The sequence below is a fragment of the Pleurodeles waltl genome, chromosome 7 (genome assembly GCF_031143425.1).
Source record: "Pleurodeles waltl isolate 20211129_DDA chromosome 7, aPleWal1.hap1.20221129, whole genome shotgun sequence".
Taxonomy (NCBI): Eukaryota; Metazoa; Chordata; class Amphibia; order Caudata; family Salamandridae; genus Pleurodeles; species Pleurodeles waltl.
Genome location: NC_090446.1, coordinates 88,588,472 through 88,608,119, shown reverse-complemented (window position 1 = coordinate 88,608,119; position 19,648 = coordinate 88,588,472). Strand labels below are relative to the sequence as shown.

Genomic DNA, 19,648 nt, shown 5'->3' with positions numbered 1-19,648 from the left:
GCAGGTCATCTAATAATAATATTTTTTTCAAAAGAAAGTACAGGATTGGAAAATGGTGCCTTTGCGATTAGGTGCAAACTCTACACTCTCTTCAGTATGCAAGAAGATATGCTCATGAGTGTTGCTATCATTAGTGCAGCAGGTGCAGTGGCACAGGGGCCCAGGGCCGCAAGGGGGCTCACTGCATAATAATTATGGCTATTTTGTATTATGCAATAGGAGAAGGTGGACCATTTCTCTTACTTGCGTAAGGGGTCATGGCACCGTTGCTCGGCCACTAGTCGTCTTCATATACAGGGGAGCTAAAACAAAGTCTAGTCTTCTACGAGCTAGATTACAGGAAGTCAGGATCAAGGCAGCCGCTGAAGGACTGGAGCTAGTCACAAGACATGGACAACTGTCTGTAGAAACCAGGATCAAAGGACAGGAAAGGATCAGAAATGTTATTATGCATATAGGTAATCCAAGCCAGAGAGGACAGGAAAACCTGGGGAAGAATCTACTGTCTCAGGGAACATTACTGCGGAACTCTCAGGAAAGATTCCGACACTGAGCAAGTCAGGCATGAAATCTAACCCCTCAACAGTGAAGGACAGCATCTCTCATGTGGTCCAGAACTTGTCTGCAGCATACACGTAGCCTTTCATGGCAGCGGGTCTCATGTCAGAAACCCATTCTCTAAGGGTTCCTTCTTGAGCTGTGTGCACATGTAGCGCCAGACGTCTACAGGGGGCCCTAACTGAATTAAGACCCCTAAAGAGGAGGGACTCTGGAACTTGCGAGAACGAGTGATTCAACAGACGAAAGTAAAAGAGAGAATACAAGGTTTCTTTGGAGAACTCCAAGAGGCAAGCCTGCTCCAGTGAAGAAGAGGCCATCTGAAACGGGAAGACCTCCAACCAACATGCTTAAGGTGTCCAGAAGATGGAGTCAGAGGGAAAGCAAGCCTGGGAGCTCAGAAGCCAAACTTAAGACCACCACCCGTGGGAAGGGGAATTGGCTATTTGGAGGGCTGCCACGCCCTATGATGGGTGGAAGCAATCGATCTCGCCCTAGTCCTCGACTAAAGGGGTGCCTGTTGGCCACTGAGCTACCTCCTCACACCTCCGCCACGCCCCCTATTCCAGCTTGCTGTTCCTCGCCTCCCGGCCATGTGTGCCAAGGACTGATGTTGCCAACACGAATGAACCCACTGACAGTCCGGTTCTTGACCCGGAAATGTCTTTCTCAATAACAATATGACATAAACATGTTTTAAGTGAAGACATTTTATTGGACGCAAATCTGAGGCCTGTTGGGCTTCTCGTCTTCATCTGAGTGTTTTATCTGCGTCTTCCCCGCTGTCACCCAGATGTTGCTCCATCACAGCCTCTCGGCGCTTGCACTACGGGGACGGGAGCTTCTTGCTGCTCTCAAGAGCTTCAACCGGCCCTCTGGCTCTAGGCGCACCCTCTGCCACATCAAAGACACGAACCACATTCCAGTGGGAAATCGCGGCTGGCTACCAAGTCTGCGATTCGTTTGTTTGTAGTCTATCGGTGATTTATAGTCTGCGGAGGATGTGACGTTGCTGTACGCTGATTTACAAAACTGTTAAAAACTGTTTTCAAAAACTGAGAGAAGTCGATAGACTACAGTAGGTCATTTGGCCACTGCCCAAGTCAGGTGGGCGGGAACAGGGGACCAGCCACCTTTCTGGGGGAGGCTCCGCTCCTCCCCAGGCCATGGGTGGCAGCGAGCTCCGGGAGAGAGGCAATGAGCCCCGTTTTTGTACCTCATTGCACGAGCCTTAGGTGATCCTCATAGTGGGGTTTTGCGGGAGTGCACACCCTTCGGCTTCATCATTGCAGACCACGGTTGTCTCATCGTCACCAGCTTCATATAACACTTCGAAGTCATTAAAGCCATCTGGGCGCTGACAAACAACAGAGACAGAGTATCAGACAAGGTGGGTTTGCAGCGGGCATCCTAGTGACCCGAGTTTGATTTCTACCTTCAACTTAAATGCAGTATCGGAAAGACGTAATACCTCAAAATGTTAACTAATTTCACATGCTATATTATTAATAATATACATATATCCTGTTGACAGGTGTTGGGGCAGAATTGTGCTATTCCTTATCACTTAGGAAAAAATCTGATCTTAACAAGTGGGGTAACCATTGCCATGATATGGGGCAGTTTGAGGCAGTATCCTTCTGTTACATTCTACCTATCTGAAGGGAATCCAGAAGGGAGTTGACTTAAAACCCCCCAAGGATCAGCAGGAAAACAAAAATGACATATCCTGGCACCCCCCCCCATCAATCCATCAACCAAAACACAGTGCACAAACCCCCTGCGCGGTTGACAGACCCCCAACTACAAGGCACTCTCTGCTAACAATGTGGCAGTCATCAAGACAACGCTTTTGCATAGCTGCGAAGTTTCCCATGTCCATGTGTGATGTGCTGCTTCAGTTAAAGTTTTTTTTTCCATTTGAATTGTGGGACTTGTAGTCCTGTTTTATAATGGAATAAGCAAGACTGCAAGTCCCAGAATTCAAAGAAAAAACCCGGACGGGAACAACAAATCACGCATGGACCTGGGAAACTTGACAGGGCTGCTTTTGGTGGGACACCAACTCTTCTCTAAAACAAGAAGCCCTAGAGCCGACTTAGTTCTTACAAATTTTGCTTAGTTGCTCAGATTTAACCTTTAACTACAACTGGCCATGGACAACAAACTTGTCAGGTTTGAACTGCTGCTCCTTTGAGCAGATTAACCTTGGTCAGAAGCAGTTCCAGAGAAATCCCTTCCGGTGAGATTATCACTCGAACCAACTTAATGTGCACTGTAGTCTTTCTTCTGTGTCTCCAGTTCGTGTACACGTATCACAGGACCTCGCTAACAGACATAGGCCCCCATGGTGAGGGGGCCCTCAGAACAGTACAATGTGCATGGGCGGCAGGCCCCTGACTGGGTCCAGGGGGATCCACTCAAGGGACTTTGCACTGGCCCTCCCCCCCCCTCCAGTTTCGTTGCGCCAATGACATGGGCAGTGCATTAAATGGATATATATAAGTGCAAGTACTCACTGTTTACAATACCTGAGAAGTGCCTGTACTTTCCCATTAAATGTATTGCAGCAGTGCTGAGAAGTGGTGGTACTCTCCCATTAAATGTATTGCAGCAGTGCTGAGAAGTGTAGGTACTCCCCCATTAAATGTATTGCAGCAGTGCTGAGAAGTGCAGGTACTCTCTCATTAAATGTATTGCAGCAGTGCTGAGAAGTGCTGGTACTCTCCCATTAAATATATTGAAGCAGTGCTGAGAATTGCTGCTACTCTTCCATTAAATATACTGCAGCAGTGCTGAGAAGTGCAGGTACTCTCCAATCAAATGTATTGAAGCAGTGCTGAGAAGTGCAGGTACTCTCCCGTTAAATGTATTTCAGCAGCGCTGAGAAGTGCTGGTGCTCTCCTATTAAATGTATTGAAGTAGTGCTGAGAAGTATGGGTACTCTCCCGTTAAAGTGCTGCATCACTGCTGAAAAGTGCAGGTACTTTCTCATTAAATGTACTGCAGCAGTGCTGAGAAGTGTCAGTACTCTCCCATTAAATGTATTGAAGCAGTGCTGAGAAGTGCCGGTACTTTCCCATTAAATGTACTGCAGCGCTGCTGAGAAGTGCTGGTACTTTCCAATTAAATGTACTACAGCAGTGCTGAGGTACTTTCCCATTAAATGTATTGCAGCAGTGCTGAGAAGTGCCGGTATTCTCCCATTAAAGTGTTGTAGCAGAGCAGTGCTGAGAAGTGCTGGTATTCTCCCATTAAAGTGTTGCAGCACTGCTGAGAAGTGCAGGTACTCTCTCATTAAATGTACTGCAGCAGTGCTGAGAAGTGTCAGTACTCTCCCATTAAATGTATTGAAGCAGTGCTGAGAAGTGCAGGTACTCTCCCATTAAATGTATTGAAGCAGTGCTGAGAAGTGCTGGTATTCTCCCATTAAATGCATTGCAGCAGTGCTGAGAAGTGCAGGTACTCTCCCATTAAATGTATTGAAGCAGTGCTGAGAAGTGCAGGTACTCTCCCATTAAATGTATTGAAGCAGTGCTGAGAAGTGCTGGTATTCTCCCATTAAATGTATTGAAGCAGTGCTGAGAAGTGCTGGTATTCTCCCATTAAAAGTATTGAAGCCGTGCTGAGAAGTGCCGGTATTCTCCCATTAAATGTATTGAAGCAGTGTTGAGAAGTGCCGGTATTCTTCCTGTCATCACTGGACATGGGGCACGTCACATGATGCTTGGCGCGTGCGGCATGTGCCTCGATGAATCGCTCTCGCACCTGTCTGTCAGTGACTAGTCAAAAGCTCAACTGCTTCCTCACCTCCATCGAAATGTGAGCAGGGCCGGACTAGTGAACCAAAAGCAACTCTGGCAAAAAGGATCAAATCAGTTCCGCTCCCTTCGTCTCCTTGTGCGTCCATCCATCCATCCATCCACCCACCCTTCTCTCCTCCCTTTCTTCAACCTGTCTGCTTGCTTTCTGTCTACCTTCCCTCTCCCTCCCTAATCTCTCTCGCTCTTTGACGCCTCGCCCCGATTGCTGCAATTAAACTTGGGAACTTGAGGAAAGTAAAATAGGTAGCCCCGGGGGCTCTGGTTTTCAAAACCAGCCCCCAAGAGCTCCAGCCCACTAGGGAAATGACCGGTGGAATGAAAGGCCTGCCTGGCCCTGCAGGTGAGCTGGTTACAGAAGGATGCTCGAACAATGGGTAACCTGGGACCAGACCCTGCGTTTATAACTCGGTCACTAGGAAAGTCCCAAGATCTGATGAATCAATCCCTCCCATCTTTTAAGACTTGTATCCACTCATCCAGGGCACGTAGAGGGCATTTTCCAGGCTGCATGCAGATGCATAATCGTTGGAGAAACACACCAGCAGGCCATTGAGACAAGATGATTGAGATGCATGGCGCTTAGATGTAGAGTTACAATTAATTTCACAAACTGGCAGGCCTCAGACTTCAGTCCATGGTTTTATATCAATCATCCATGTATTTATCCTACAACAGCTGTACCTGTGGGATAAGGGGCCGCTTTGAATGTTTGCCCTTCCATTGGCCCCATCTTCCGAAGCTCCTAAGCACTTATTGTATCCGGCTTTTAAAGACAAAATGGTCTCAGAGTCTTTTTTATTGGCCTTAATTTGGTTTGTGGTTCCAAAAGTCATGAAGAGTTGGGCAGGGGCAAGTCCCTGAGGAAGAGGAAAAAAAGAAAAGAAAGAAAAACGAAACTGCTCAGCAACATTTGATTAGTCAGTGCCAGATTGTGGGTCTGATCCTGAAGGAAAGATGCTTGATCCCAGGGGGTTCCTGAACTTAGCCCATCTATACTTTTCTGATAAATTACAGAATCTTCATCACTCACACAAGCAGCCTTCATCCTAGCCTCACACATCCCCATTCAATCAGTCACATAGGAAGCAGTCTCCCTTCCAGACGCACCCTACTACTGGATTATTCTCGCCTTCCTGCAAAAACACCCAAACCACTGTCCTTCCTTGGATGCAAGGTCCAGAACACACTGGATTGTTCTAGTCTTTCTTCTAGTTCTGACCTTCTCTTCATCAACTCAGCTGTGCCTTTGTCTTCCATCTCAGGACCTACCACATTCAAATACATCATAGAGTTTCCTTACATAACATCATCACGGACGTTATCTGCCCCAGATGGCTTAAAATACCGTTCCACACAGCAATTGCAACTACGCATATTTCCTTGTACTACTGGACGTCTCTTTTTTACAACCTTTTCCATACTAGCCTCGATAAAGTCAATGTGACGAAACACGTGTCGGCTGTAAGCTGTGTATTGGACTCTTTCTTTCATGATAAGAATAAACGCTATCATCACCAACCGCGTGGCTTTGGACCTTCAGTTGTTTTCCACTTGGATGAACTATGCTGGACTACTTTTTGGTGTGCCCTGGTCTATATTGACAATTATCATTGCTGACTACTTTAGTCAGCAATTCTGGACACCCTTGGTGGTTGGGTGTTGTACCAGGTTGGCACCCGTGACGTTGAACCTCATCAGCAACACAGGATTCTTCTCAGAACACAGTATATACACAGAATTGGATGTGAAAGCTTATGGCATCTATCATCTCATGCCTGCTAGCCATAGTGGGTCTGCACACAAGACTACCTGCATAGGAAGGATGTGCTTCCATTTTGGTATTCCCGTACCTTATCTACTTCAAACTATTTCAATACCAAAGATGGGCAACAAGTGAGGAACTGACTCCTGCCACAGAGCAGCTTCCTGGCCTCCACCCTGGCACTGACAGAGAGAGCTGAGACCCTCGTAGTCGGGCCAGACCTAGGACCAAAATTTCCATAAGAGTAAAGGTCAACCGGTAAATCGTGGTGTACAAACCGGGTCCGGTCTCTTTACTGTATCATTGAGGTAAGATCTTTCCCGTTACTTTTGCATCTGACCTTTCGGGGTGGGTAGCACCCAACCATCAGTTTGTTCTGTTGCTTGGTACTAGCAGCTTAACTTTCAAAATTGACACCAGTAAACAGCACCTTTGGAACTCTGGCTTTTCTTCAGCATCCTTGGCTGGTTCCATGGCTATCAGATTTCTACTGTTTGTAGATCAGCAGAACTACTTACTAGGAACAAGATGTGAATAACATGGTGAACACTTGTGGGCACTGATCAGAGGGAATTGGCTGAGTGAACAACCAAATGTTGTCTGGGACATTCGAATAATGGTAGGAATAACCAAATACTGGCTGACGCTTTAAATGCACAGGCAAATACTGGCTGAGACAACACAATACTGGTGAAGACATCCAAATATTGGCAGGGACAATGAAACGCTGACTGAGGCAAGAAAATACTAGAAGAAACAATAAAATACTGGTTGAGACATCCAAATACCCTCTGAGACCTTCTGATACTGGTAAGGATAACCAACTACTACCTGAAACAACAAAGTATGGGTGAAACAACCAAATACATGTAGGGAAAATAAAGTACTGTCTGAAACAACTAAGGGCCTGATTTATGAAAAGTTAGCGTCGACGGTACGTCATTTTTTGACACAAAAGCGGCACAACCTTACAAAATACAGTTATATTTTGGAAGTTTGCGCCGCGTTTGCTTAAAAAAAATGAAGTAAAGGCGGAAAATGATATGAAGGCGGCGCTAACTTTTCATAAATCAGACCCTTAAATCCTGCTGAAACAATCAAATGTTAGTCAACACATTCAAATAGTGACTGATACCTCAAAATACACGCTTAGACCTTCAAATACTGGCTGAGACAACCATATGTTGTTGAAGAAATCCAAATTCTGGCTGCAACACTGTAATATTGACTGAGACAGGGAAGTACTGGCTCGGCAGTCCTCATCCTCGGCAACACCCCGACCGCATGGGACGACTCCTGGTGGCCCACGGCCCTTGGCACCGCACCGACCCCCTCAGACCACGCCCGCAACCTCGGCTTCATCTTGGACCCTCTTCTCACCATGACCAAACAAGTCAACGCCGTGTCCTCCTCCTGCTTCCTCACCCTCCGCATGCTCCGCAAGATCTTCCGCTGGATCCCCACCGACACCAGAAAAACCGTGACCCACGCCCTAGTCACTAGCCGCCTGGACTACGGCAACACCCTTTATGCTGGGACCACCGCAAAACTCCAAAAACGTCTGCAACGTATCCAAAACGCCTCCGCCCGCCTCATCCTCGACGTACCCCGCAACAGCCACATCTCCGCACACCTGAGACACCTGAATTGGCTCCCAGTCAGCAAAAGGATCACCTTCCGACTTCTCACCCGCGCACACAAAGCCCTCCACGACAAGGGACCTGAATACCTCAACCGACGCCTCAGCTTCTACGCCCCCACCGTCTCCTCCGTTCCACCAGCCTCGCGCTCGCTACCGTTCCTCGCATCCGCCGCTCCACGGCGGGTGGGAGGTCTTTCTCCTACCTGGCAGCAAAGACCTGGAACACCCTCCCCACCAGCCTCAGGACCACCCAGGACCACTCCGCATTCCGGAGACTCCTCAAGACCTGGCTCTTCGAGCAGCAGTAACCCCCTTGCGCCTTGAGACCCGCACGGGTGAGTAGCGCGCTTTATAAATGTTAATGATTTGATTTGATTTGGCTGAGGCACCTAAATAGTAGCTGGGACAACCAAATAGTGGCAGATAGAATCAAATACTGACTAACATATCCAATTACTTACTAAGATATCCAAATACTGTCTGAGACATCCAAATACTGGGTGAGATCACTGAATACTGGCTGAAAGATCCATATTCTGGCAGAAGCAACCAAATACTTCCAAAGACATCCAAATACTAGCTGAGACAACCAAGTAATGATGGGGAAAACCAAATACTTTGCTGGGGCATCCAAATACTGGTAGATTTAGTAAAATGGTAGCAGAGACAACCAAACACAGGCTGAGACAACCAAATAGTGTGCCAGACACTCAAATACTGGTTGGGAAATCAAATCCTAACAGAGGCAACCAGATCATGACCACGACAACAGAATAATGGCAGAGGTAAGCAAATACTGGCTAGGGCAATCAAACACTGGCCGAGACATACAAATACTAGCTGGGACTTCCAAATACCAGCTAGGACAACCAAATTCTTGCTCAGAAATCTAAATTCTCGCTGACACATCCAACTACTGGGGGAGATCTGCAGATGGTGTCAGAGTGAATCCCAGATGGTGTCCGAGATAATCAAAAATGGTAGATAGAAATGCTTCACCCAAAACAAGTGATAATCCCTAAGGTAGGAATTCCCTTACATCATTTTGTAATAGGTCTGTGTCATTGTCCACTGTCTAAGTATTACCTGTGCTTAACTCTAAACAGCCTATTAAAGATCTTGTTTGTGAGTTTTTCTTAGCGTTTATATGCAGCTTGACAGAAATCAATAATGTTCAGCAAAAAGACAGTCACTTTCCATTTGTGTATCCCTCACCATCCCTTTTATAAAACTTTTAGGTTCAGCATAGGCTTCCAAAAGACATGTTGAATATATGGGGGCAGTGAAAGTGTTGTTATCCAGGTATGAGAATATGCATTCCTCAAGTTCAAAGTGCTGAACAATCCAAACCACCCCCCTGCACAGTGTTAGTGAAGTATGTGTGTCCAAACTTGAGTCACAGTTTCACAATAATACTTCTGGAATACTTTGTAAATTACATGCATACACATTTGCACATGTGTAAATATGATATTTGTATATATAAGCATGCCTAAGTGTATAGCATAAGTGAATTTGTACTTTTATTTTTTCTTCTTCCCAAGAGAAACATTTTCTCCCACGCGACCATCAATTTTGCGAGTGATTCCCCTCCTTTCCCAGGACTGATAGGGATTTACCTCTGCCATTGACTGTGTAATCTGTATATATAGCCAGAATTGAAATGTACCTGCTAAACCTTTGTCAATACCCAAAACTCACAGGTTAGTGGGTGATCAATTACTTAGACAGGCTTCAATATAGTGTAGCACCCACAAACCCTTGACCTTGTCATCTCCCTGGCACCAAATTTGAATCAAACTGCAGTAAACTATCTAGCTGCCTTGAGTAAGTCAACAAATGCCTCTAGTTGCCCCAAACTAAACGGTGAAAAGACGGGGATTATGGTGGTTGGGACCAGCCCATCTCTCTGGGACCATGTTATATGGCCTTCATACCTGGGGGCCTCCCGTCTGCCACATGTACAGACCTGTATATCCAATGACTAGTATGTGCCACATGCACAGATCTATATGTGCTGTAAGTAGTGTCTGTCACACATGGTGTGCCATATAGACTATTGTTGTGTACTTTAGTTGCCTTTATATATGCAGACATGTAGCATACTATTCTGTAATTTATAACTGGGGGAGGGCGCGGGTTTGCAGTGCAGCTTATGTGTTAAGTGGTTCAGAGTTGTGCATCCTGACCAGTTGCACGCTTATCATGCTATACTTTGTTGCATCTTACATATGGGGAAGTGGGATGAGGTGGAGTAAGATGTTGGATGCCTAAGCCTATAGGGCATTGCCATGTCTGTTGGAAGGGTTTGGGTTGCAATGGTGGCCCTTCTGGGAGGTGTGCTAGCATTCCAATGATTGGGCGAGGATGGTGTGAATGTGTAGCTCCACTTATGTTTCGAGTGTAGTGAAGGAGAGTGAGAAATAGCTGTGCATGTTCTGATGAATATGTAAGCAGAGTTCAGACCTGGGCGTGTCCTGCCGCTGACAGAGAGGGTCCGGTGACGCCCACTGCGTAGCTCGACGCGAACAGCGATCAGATACACGGTGTTCGGTCTTAGGGGTCCCAGGACCACTCCCTCGGCACTTCCATTCAGAGTGACGTTCTGGACAGGGCGGCCCGACAGTGGCCCATACAGCACCTGGTAGCTCTGAACGTGCTTCCGGGTCCCAGGCCAGGCCAGTCCTAGGCTGTGCACCCCACGCTCTTGGACAACGACCTTCTCCGGAGCAGTCTCCTCTATGCAGACAAAACAGAAAATGGGGGAGGAGGAAAGGATGGGGTAAAGTTAAACAAAATATTTATAGAGCTGACGCCACACATTGCATCAGAGCTAGTGGTACTGAGAAATTTTGACACATAAGGTCACTCGTCGTCCAGCACCTGTGCACCAGGATGGCTAGGATATTAATTGTGAACTCAGTGACAGTTATTGCAGTAATTCTAAACTGCAACAACAGAGTCATGGAAGGAATCCTTGAATGAATCTCAGCCACTGACAGTCGCTTGGGCCGCATTTCAGTCCATTATTTTTCACCCACCATGCCACTCTAGACAAACACCCACCTTATGCAAATCAGTAGCAACCACATTCCTGATACTAACAGTACTCCCTAAATGCCAGGCAAGTCCCCCTCACAGTGCCATAGGAACCAAGATGCACCTGACTGAAAAGTTCCAACTAGGGCAAAACCGGTCCTTGGTTGCTTGTGTTCCATTTCAGAGAAGACCTTGCTTGGCAGTTCAGGCTGGACAGTTCCTACTGGAGGAGGACCAAGGGTGAGTTGCATATGGCTGAGTCTAATCTGATGTGGCATGTTAGTCAAAAAAACAATGGACTGGGAACTGGTTCAGAGTAATTACCAGGTTATGAGATTAATTCAAGCATTCCATGCATCAATTTTTTGTTTCGTACAGTTCAGTGGTGCAAAGCACTGGCTGGTCCCACCAGAATTAGAAACTGTGTGCTTAAATCTGCTGATTATATATTAGGCCTTTGAGCTATCGTTCTGGCAGGCCACAAGCCCTAAAAAAAGAACTGGGAGGAATAGGTAGTATGCAAGTGACATCCTCATGTGTGAAATCGTCTGTGACATCACAAGAAGTGACACCACAGAAAGTTGCATCATAGTCTAGTAATGACATCACAAGAAGTGATATCTGATCCTAATTCCTAACACATATGTTTATCATGTCTATGATGAGTACATTTGGGCACAGTAAAAGATTTAAAAAACGGAAGCTGATCAGTACTTAAACCTGTGACTTCAGTTCCCTTTATGAAGGAATTATCAGCCCAAATGTGATGACGTTTGGTATATGACTAACTACAGTAGACAAGCCACTAAGTGGTACAAGCTAGGCATACTAAACTTGGCAACAATAACAAAGCATGGTTCATGAGTTGCATTAAAAAATCTAGAAAATGTAATTGTGAATCCCAAAACTATAACATTTATAAGCCTAGCTCGCACCCCACCATTGTATACACCGACAGTTTTTTACATCTTTTCTTCTTTCCACCCTTTGTTCTTTCTTTTCTTCCTTCCTTTCCTTCTTTTACACCTTTGTTCCTTCTTTCCTGTGTTCATTTGTACTTTCATTCCTTTATGCTTCCCTCGTTCATTATTTGCATTTTACTTGCTTTCCTTTGCGCTATCCGACTCCATTGGCCTCTAACTCTTTTTTCTTTTCCATTTTCACCGTTGTCTTTCTCCCTGTCACCATTTTTGGCTGCTCTTAAGTTTTCATTTGGTCCCCACGCTTTAGCTGTGTTGATATAGTTTATTCTCACAGAGTTTATTAGTTTAACTTATGACTTTCAATGACCCACTGAGCCAAAGTTAAATGTTAGGAAGGGCCATAAAACAATTTAAACTGCCTCAGTAGCACCCCCGCCTAGGATGGTATGGTGGGTGGTTCACTACGCCCTTGATATGGATCCCACAAATGTAGTTAACGTGTTTAAGCCACACCCCTATTTACATATGCTGCATCCCTTCTAGACGTCTTGCACCCCATTAAAGCCCTTGCTCAGCCATAATACTTATAAGGGAAAGGTGATCCGGAGGTCACATAGAAACCTCTATAACAGGCGCCTTAACCCCATGAGCTACTTTAATGGGATTAAAATCAGTGCCGGATTGAATCCTGTGGAGGCACCTAGGCAGTCGAAATTTCGGGGGCCCCATGGTAAACTATCTCATAAAACGTTTTTAATTTTACAAACCAACAATTTTAATAAACCAATTTTATTACACAAAACTAAACATTACACCTACATAGTTTGTATCGATTTTCTTTTACAAACTGACAGCAGACAGATGAACTTTTAAGAGACAAACTGTTATGTGTTTCTGATGTCTATGGTTTATGTACTTCAAGTGGTTAATGGGTACATTACATTAATGCAGTATTTTCTTTATGGAGTCTTTAATGAAAAGTTTTCCTTTCTTTGAGTTGATTCATTTTTTTTTCTATCTTTTGGAAACAATTTATGAAAGTTTGATTGTAACTTTCTTTCAAGATCAAATCAATATTATTTTAACCCTGTTGTCGCAGGCCCCTAAAAGGGGCGGGGCCCCTAGGCCAATGCCTACTTTGCCTGTTTGGTAGCCCAGCACTGATTGAAATCTGTAACCTGCAGTTTTCTATGGGAGTTCTGTGGGCCTTAACCACCTCAAATATATTGGAGGAATAGAAAAAGAATTAGTGAGAGGAACTGTGAATATAGAGTATCAGGCAGGAGTGGATCCTCTGATTATCACATTACAGACGTCAGAGCCGGCACTTAACTTGTCAGCCCCTTAATGCGCTGCCAACAAGTGCAGGAATTGTCATAACAAGTTATAACTCACCCAGGGAGGAAAATGAAACTCAGACAGAGGGAGGGGGCGAGCTAGACAGAAGGAGCAAACGGGAGGGAGGGAGTTAGAGGCGGGGAAGGGGTGCATTGCAATGAGGCAGAGAGAGAGATCAGTGGCGTCTCTAGGAGTGGATTATAGGGGGGCACACATTGGGCCACGGATAAAACCTGTGGAGCTAGCTACAAAGTGTGTGTGTGTGTGTGAGATATTAAATATTATATATGTGTGTGCACACACATGTATTCAAATTTGCATAAAATGTTTACATTCCAATTTGTAGGTATGTGTGCACATATATATATATATATATATATATATATATATATATATATATTTAAATATATGATACACACCACATGCATGCAAGGTCAAATTTAACATTTTGAGCCAATAAAAGTACATTGCAATTAAAGCTGCTTGAACAAATGACTCGCCCAATACTTTCATAAAATGGTGTCATCCTATGTTAGGAAATGTTCCTCCCAAGTCGCCTTTTGAATTGTGGCATTACATCCCACTGTAGGTTATAAGGATAATTTCCTATTAAATTTAGAATATGTAGTCCAAGTCAGGGGGACTCGGTTTGGTTTGGATTCTTTTTTTTTTTTTTTTAAGTTTCAAAAGTTTTATTAAGAATATATAAGGCGGTACATACAGCATATAAACAAACTGTTTAGCTTTCAAAACATTGTTTTTGTTCGTTTACCACAATTATTTCCATTGTAAGCATATATACATGTACTGTCAGGTAAGTAAAAATTCCCAGTTGCATAGTTGAGTTGTGTACCCTTATTTTGAAGAAGAGTGGAAAACAGGTAGGGGGGGGTGGTAAGGGGAGGGGGAGCGAGGATAGGCTTGTGTAGGAGGGGTTGGTCTTGGTATAGGGGAGAGGCAAAATAGTCATATGAAATGGGGAGGGGGAGAGAAGGGAAAGAAAGAGGGAGAAAGAGGAAGGGTAATCGCGGGGGAATGTAGAATGAAGAGACTCGAGGTAGGCAGGGGGTCTTTGTATCCTGAGACTAGCTTGTTCAGGCCTAAGAGTAGATCGTTCTGTACTTCTCCGTCTGTAGCGAGTTATTATCTAGGGGTAGATAATATGTATGATAGATATGGTAAGGTCGGTTAGAGAGTGTCTACGTCTTATATGAGTTGATTTCTCAGTCCTTGTTTGTGTTAGGAAGCGACTTGTATTACTATGTTGGGTAGTTCAGGGTCTCGGGCATGTGACAAAATTAGAGGCCTGTGGATTGATAGAGAGAGAGAAAAAAGAGAGAGAGAAGAGAGGATAGCGTAGCTAGGGAGAGAGAGAGGGGGCAGTAGGAGATTAAATGTGTTTCCGGAGTCTAGGATTCTCAGAGGGTGATTGGTAATTAATATTCCCTAATCATTGATCATTGAACATTGATCATCCGTTGGTCATCCACCAGCCGCTTCATGGTCTCTTCAAGAATGGGCGCCAGACCTCCTCAAATTGTTCTGCTTGGTCCTGTAGGTTATAAATCACTCGTTCATGGGTAGCCGTTTGATACATGGCCGTCATCCATTCCATGGGTGTGGGGGCAATGCCAGATCTCCAGTGCCGGAGTATGCATATTTTGGCCGTGGCTAGCGCCGTGTGGATTAATCGTTTATGTGCCCGCGATAGGGAGGGATACGGGCGAATGTCATGTAGAATGATAAATGCTGGTGGGGTCGGTTTTGGTATCTGTATGAAGTCCGATAAGGCGAGGCGTACCGCGTCCCATAGTGACTGTACCGTGGGGCAGTGGCATAAAATATGAAGTTGGTCGCAATATGGCTCTGTGCATCTCCAACAGTTCGCATGAGGTATCAACCCTGCCCTGAAGAGTTTGACGGGGGTCCAGTACCATCCCTGAAGGATTTTAAATAGGCAAAATTTCAGGCGTGCTTCACGTACGCCCCTGTCGAGGGCTTCTAGTATGTCTGGCCATTCTTCGTCCGTGTAGGTTATCTCTAGTATGTCCTGCCACTTTAAGCGTAGTCGTTCAAGTAAAGGCTGAGAGTAAAGGTGGTTAGTTAATTCGGCATAGAGGCCAGCCAAGACGCCTTTTTGTCGGCCCCATTTCTGAAGATAGGTGACGATGGGTGAGGTTTTGAGCAGCCACGGGGGGGTTCCTAATGTTCTCCGCATACAGTGTTTGAGCTGTAGATATGGCCACTCCTGGTTACTTTGGATACCGAATTCTTCCTGGAGGGAGGCGAATGTGCGGAAGCTATCTCCATCTATTATGTGAGATATATTGTGGATACCTGCCTCGGACCATTGGGGCCATCTGAGAATAGTCCCTCCTATTTTAATGCTTTTATTCCCTGCTATGGGAGCCTGAGTATGCAGGGAGGGGTGTACTCCTAGTAGTCGATGGGCTCTGCACCACGCTGTGTTTGTAGCCTTGAGGATAGGGTTAGTTAAGGGAACGTGGGCGGCGTATGTTCCTCCCATCTCCGTATACTGTCCATATAGGAGTTTCTCTGTGATCACCCATTGCGGTGGATCGGCTATATCCGGAAGCGTATATATTAGCTGTGAGAGTTGTAGGGCCAGAGAGTATTGTTCTACCGAGGGTAGTCCTAATCCCCCGTAGAGCCGTCGTGCCAGTATTATTGCAGGTTTCAGTCTTGGGCGTGAGGAGCCCCAGACGAAGGCCCTTATGGATGCGTCTATTAATCGGAGTGAGGAAAGAGGTATCTGTAGGGGAAGCATGCCTAACACGTATGTGAAGCGTGGTAAGGTGACCATTCTGACCGCCTGTGTCCTGCCCCACATGGACAGGCCTAGTAGGGACCATTTGGCAAAGTCTTGTTTCATTTTAGATATAAGGGGGTCTATGTTGTCCCTGACCATATGTTCTAGACCTCTGTTAATAAACGTTCCTAAATATTTAAGGCGGGTCGGGGTCCATTTGAATTGAAGGCCATGTATCGCTGCCCTCGTCGTTATGCGGGATAATGGTAGTGCCTCACTTTTATCCCAGTTTACCCGATATCCGGATAGGGATGCAAAGTCTTCTATAGTGGAAAGTAGTGCTGGGAGCGTGGTTTCTAGATCGGACATTGTTAACAGAATGTCGTCTGCGTAGAGATATATTTTGGATATGCCCCCGGTGATATGGATCCCTTTTATTTGGTGAGAATTTCGTATGGTGGCAGCTAGGGGTTCCATGGCCAATAAAAATAGAAGTGGCGACAAGGGGCATCCCTGGCGTGTGCCCCTTCCGATAGGGAATGGGTCTGACATGATGCCCCCACAGTTAACCTGTGCTGTGGGGTGGTCATATAATAAACGTACTTTAGAGATAAATTGTTCCCCAAGGCCAAAATGCTTCATGGTTGTGAATAGGTAGGGCCACTCAATGCGGTCGAATGCTTTCTCCGCGTCTAGGGACAGGGCTAGGGCTTCGTCAGGTAATTGTATGGATTCTAACAGTGTATGGCAAAGAGTTCGCATATGATTTCTGGAGGTACGGCCTGGTACAAATCCTACTTGGGTATTGTGAATCAACGATGGTATCACCTTGCGGAGCCGCGCTGCTAGAACACTGGCTAGGAGTTTGACATCCCCATTCAAAAGGGAGATAGGACGGTAACTGCCGCAAAGAAGGGGGTCTCTCCCTGGCTTAGGCAAGATGACAATCGTGGCTTTATTGGATAGAGCGCCCAGGGAGCCTTCTTGACATGCTTCCGTCAGTGCTTCATGTACTGCGGTTATTGCCTCCTCCCCAGCCCATTTATAGAATTCCGCAGGGAATCCGTCCTCTCCTGGTGATTTATGGTAGGGGAGGCTTGTTATAACTTGGGTTATCTCTTCTTTGCTTATGTTACCGTCCAAGAGGGCCCTGCCTGCCTCAGACAGACGGGGTAGATTGGCCGCGGCAAGGAATGTCTCCATTTGTGTTTGATCTGTCGTTGTTTCAGGAGTGTACAAATGTCGGTAGTACTTGGCGAACTCGTTTACAATGTCTTGTGGGCGAGTTAGCACTGCTCCTGAAGAAGATGTTATGGCCGCAATGGCAGAGGCTGCCTATCTTTGTCGGAGCTGCGCCGCTAGGAGGCGACCTGCTTTTTCCCCTTGTTCGTAATGGCGGCCTCGCAATTTTTGCAGTGCGTATTCCGCCTGAGATGTATAGAGTTCATTGTGTGCCATGCGGGCCTGTTCTAAGGCGTGTCGCAGCCTAGGGGATGGTTGGGCGGTATATTGTTTAGTGAGGTCCTGTATCGTGGTCTCTAAGGTGATTTGGCGGGCTATTCTGTCTTTGTTGGCCAGTGCTGCATCTCGCATCATATTCCCTCTTAGGGTTGCTTTTGCTGCCGCCCATAGGATCCTTTTTGAGGATACAGTGCCTGAATTCTCGGCCATGTATGTGGTTACATGAGCTTTTAATTGTTCCTTCCCTTGTGGAGAGCGATATCTGTGTACAGCCAATCGCCATGGTTTACGACCAGAGAAGGAGAGTCCCACCTGGATCCGGATTAGTATTGGGGAGTGATCTGAGAGCCCACTGTCTAGGATACAGGTGTCTTGTATATGAGGGATTACAGTGTGTGATACTAAGAAATAATCCAGACGCGATTGGGTGCCATGGACGGTGGATAAGAAAGTATATTCCTTGTCTTTCGGGTGTTGTATTCTCCAGCAGTCCACCAGACCGACGTCAGTGGTCAGGTCTGTCAGAAGCGCTCTGTCGTGATTGTTACATACATCGACAGGGCCTGTCCTATCCATTATGGCGTCTTGGACGAGATTCCAGTCTCCCCCGATTATGTATCGAGTAGTTCCGATTTCTGTCAGGAGGCGATTTAGCTGTAGAAGGAATGGGCGTTTTGGGCCGGTTGGTGCGTAAACGGATCCCACGCATAAAACAGTGTCCCCTAGTTTTAATTTAGCAAATATATACCTTCCTTCCGTATCATTCCAGGTTTTAATGATAGTGACCGGGAGGGATTTACGCACTAGTATCGCCACTCCACATTTGCGGGGTCCGTTACTTCCAGATTCCTGACTCGTTGGACGGCAGCTGAAGGCAACCCTCCCTACCCAATCCCGTTTAAGTTTACTGGATTCCAGAGTGTCAAGGTGAGTCTCTTGAATCAGAGCTATATCTGTTTTTTTGGATTGAAGATAGGACAGTATCTTTTTCCGCTTAACATAGCTCGTCATGCCGTGTACATTCCAAGAGAGTATGCGTAATGGTCGCGTCGCTTGAGGGTGGGGCTTCGACATATTGGATAATTGTGAGTAAGTAAGCACCCTCGATCCGGGGTTGGTGTTGGTGGGGGGGGGAGGGAGGGTGGGAGATATTGACTTAGTAGTTAGAGTGGGAGTTGTGTTTCGATATGATACGGTGTTTTATTTTATTTTATTTTATACAGGGGTTAGTAGCTGGTGGAGGCCAAGGGAATCCTCTGGAGAAGAAAGAGAAGAGAGAGGAGAGGGTGAAGGAAGAGAGGTAATATAAGTAGGACGAGAGCCAGATGGAGGGGAAATATGAGGGAAAAAGAAGGCAAGGAGAAATGAGAGGGAGAAGAAAAGAGGGAGAAGGGGGGGAAGGGATGGATGCGTGTGCTGAAGTTGAGATTGAGAGTATAGCAAGAGAGCGTGCAATTTGGGGGAAGAAGTGGAGAAGGGTAGGGATGAGGGAGGTTAGGAGTCCAACCTCCTTCGTTCGTTAGGTCTGTAAACGGCGGGACCGATTTCTCTCGGAGCTCTCGTGCCGTCGGGTGGTCTCGATCGGGGGGGGCGAAGGGGGGAAACAGCAGACAGCCAGTTATCGATATGTCGGTGATAAGGAGGGGTGGGGGGGGGCACACAGCAGTGCTTATGTTTATGTATCGGGAAGTGGGTCTGTTCATCGGTGGTTAGTGGCTAGTGTATTAGTTATATAACTAAAGTGTATATTGGCAGAAGTAATGATCGGTTAATAACTATAGTACCTGAGCGGCGCTGGAGAGGAGGGAGGGGGTGTCGGGTGTTGATGGGGTATGGTGTTTAGGATGTTGTGCCTAGTACTTGATGTTGTATGGTATCGTAGGGTGTTTAGGAGTTCATAAGATAGGGTCGTAAATTAAAGTAGGGACTGGGCAGACAGAAAGACCGAGACCGGCTGGCGAGGGGAGGGGGGGGGGCAGGGCAGAGGAGGGGGGGAGAGAGCTCAAACAGAGTATTATAGTTCTCGCGTATGCATGGGTACATAAAGATACCAATATACAGTATAATATAATACTCCCTGAGCATTTCTTTTCAACTATAACACTGCCTCGTCTCATCTCGCCTTACAACTGTTCAATGACATATTAGGTTGATCAACATAACATATCCTGGCATCTTATCACATTATCATGTTAGGAGCCATTATGCCAAACGTCTCTCTATTAATCGTAGGATAGGTAATGAGTGTAGCTGAGCCCCGGGTTACGCGAGGATAGTGCGTATCTCATCCTATTACTAACTCCTTGCCGTGTATTATTACATCATAATACT

General features: G+C 46.0%; 1 protein-coding gene across 1 annotated transcript in view; it reads right to left on the bottom strand.

Moving 5' to 3' along the window:
- The window catches only part of LOC138303741 (von Willebrand factor A domain-containing protein 1-like), a 147,487-nt gene that overhangs the window by 56,137 nt on the left and 71,702 nt on the right, over positions 1 to 19,648 (bottom strand). Inside the window, exon 4 of the mRNA XM_069243116.1 lies at positions 10,253 to 10,525. Within this exon, the coding sequence (XP_069099217.1) occupies positions 10,253 to 10,525 (273 nt within the window). The remainder of the gene's footprint in view (positions 1 to 10,252; positions 10,526 to 19,648) is intronic.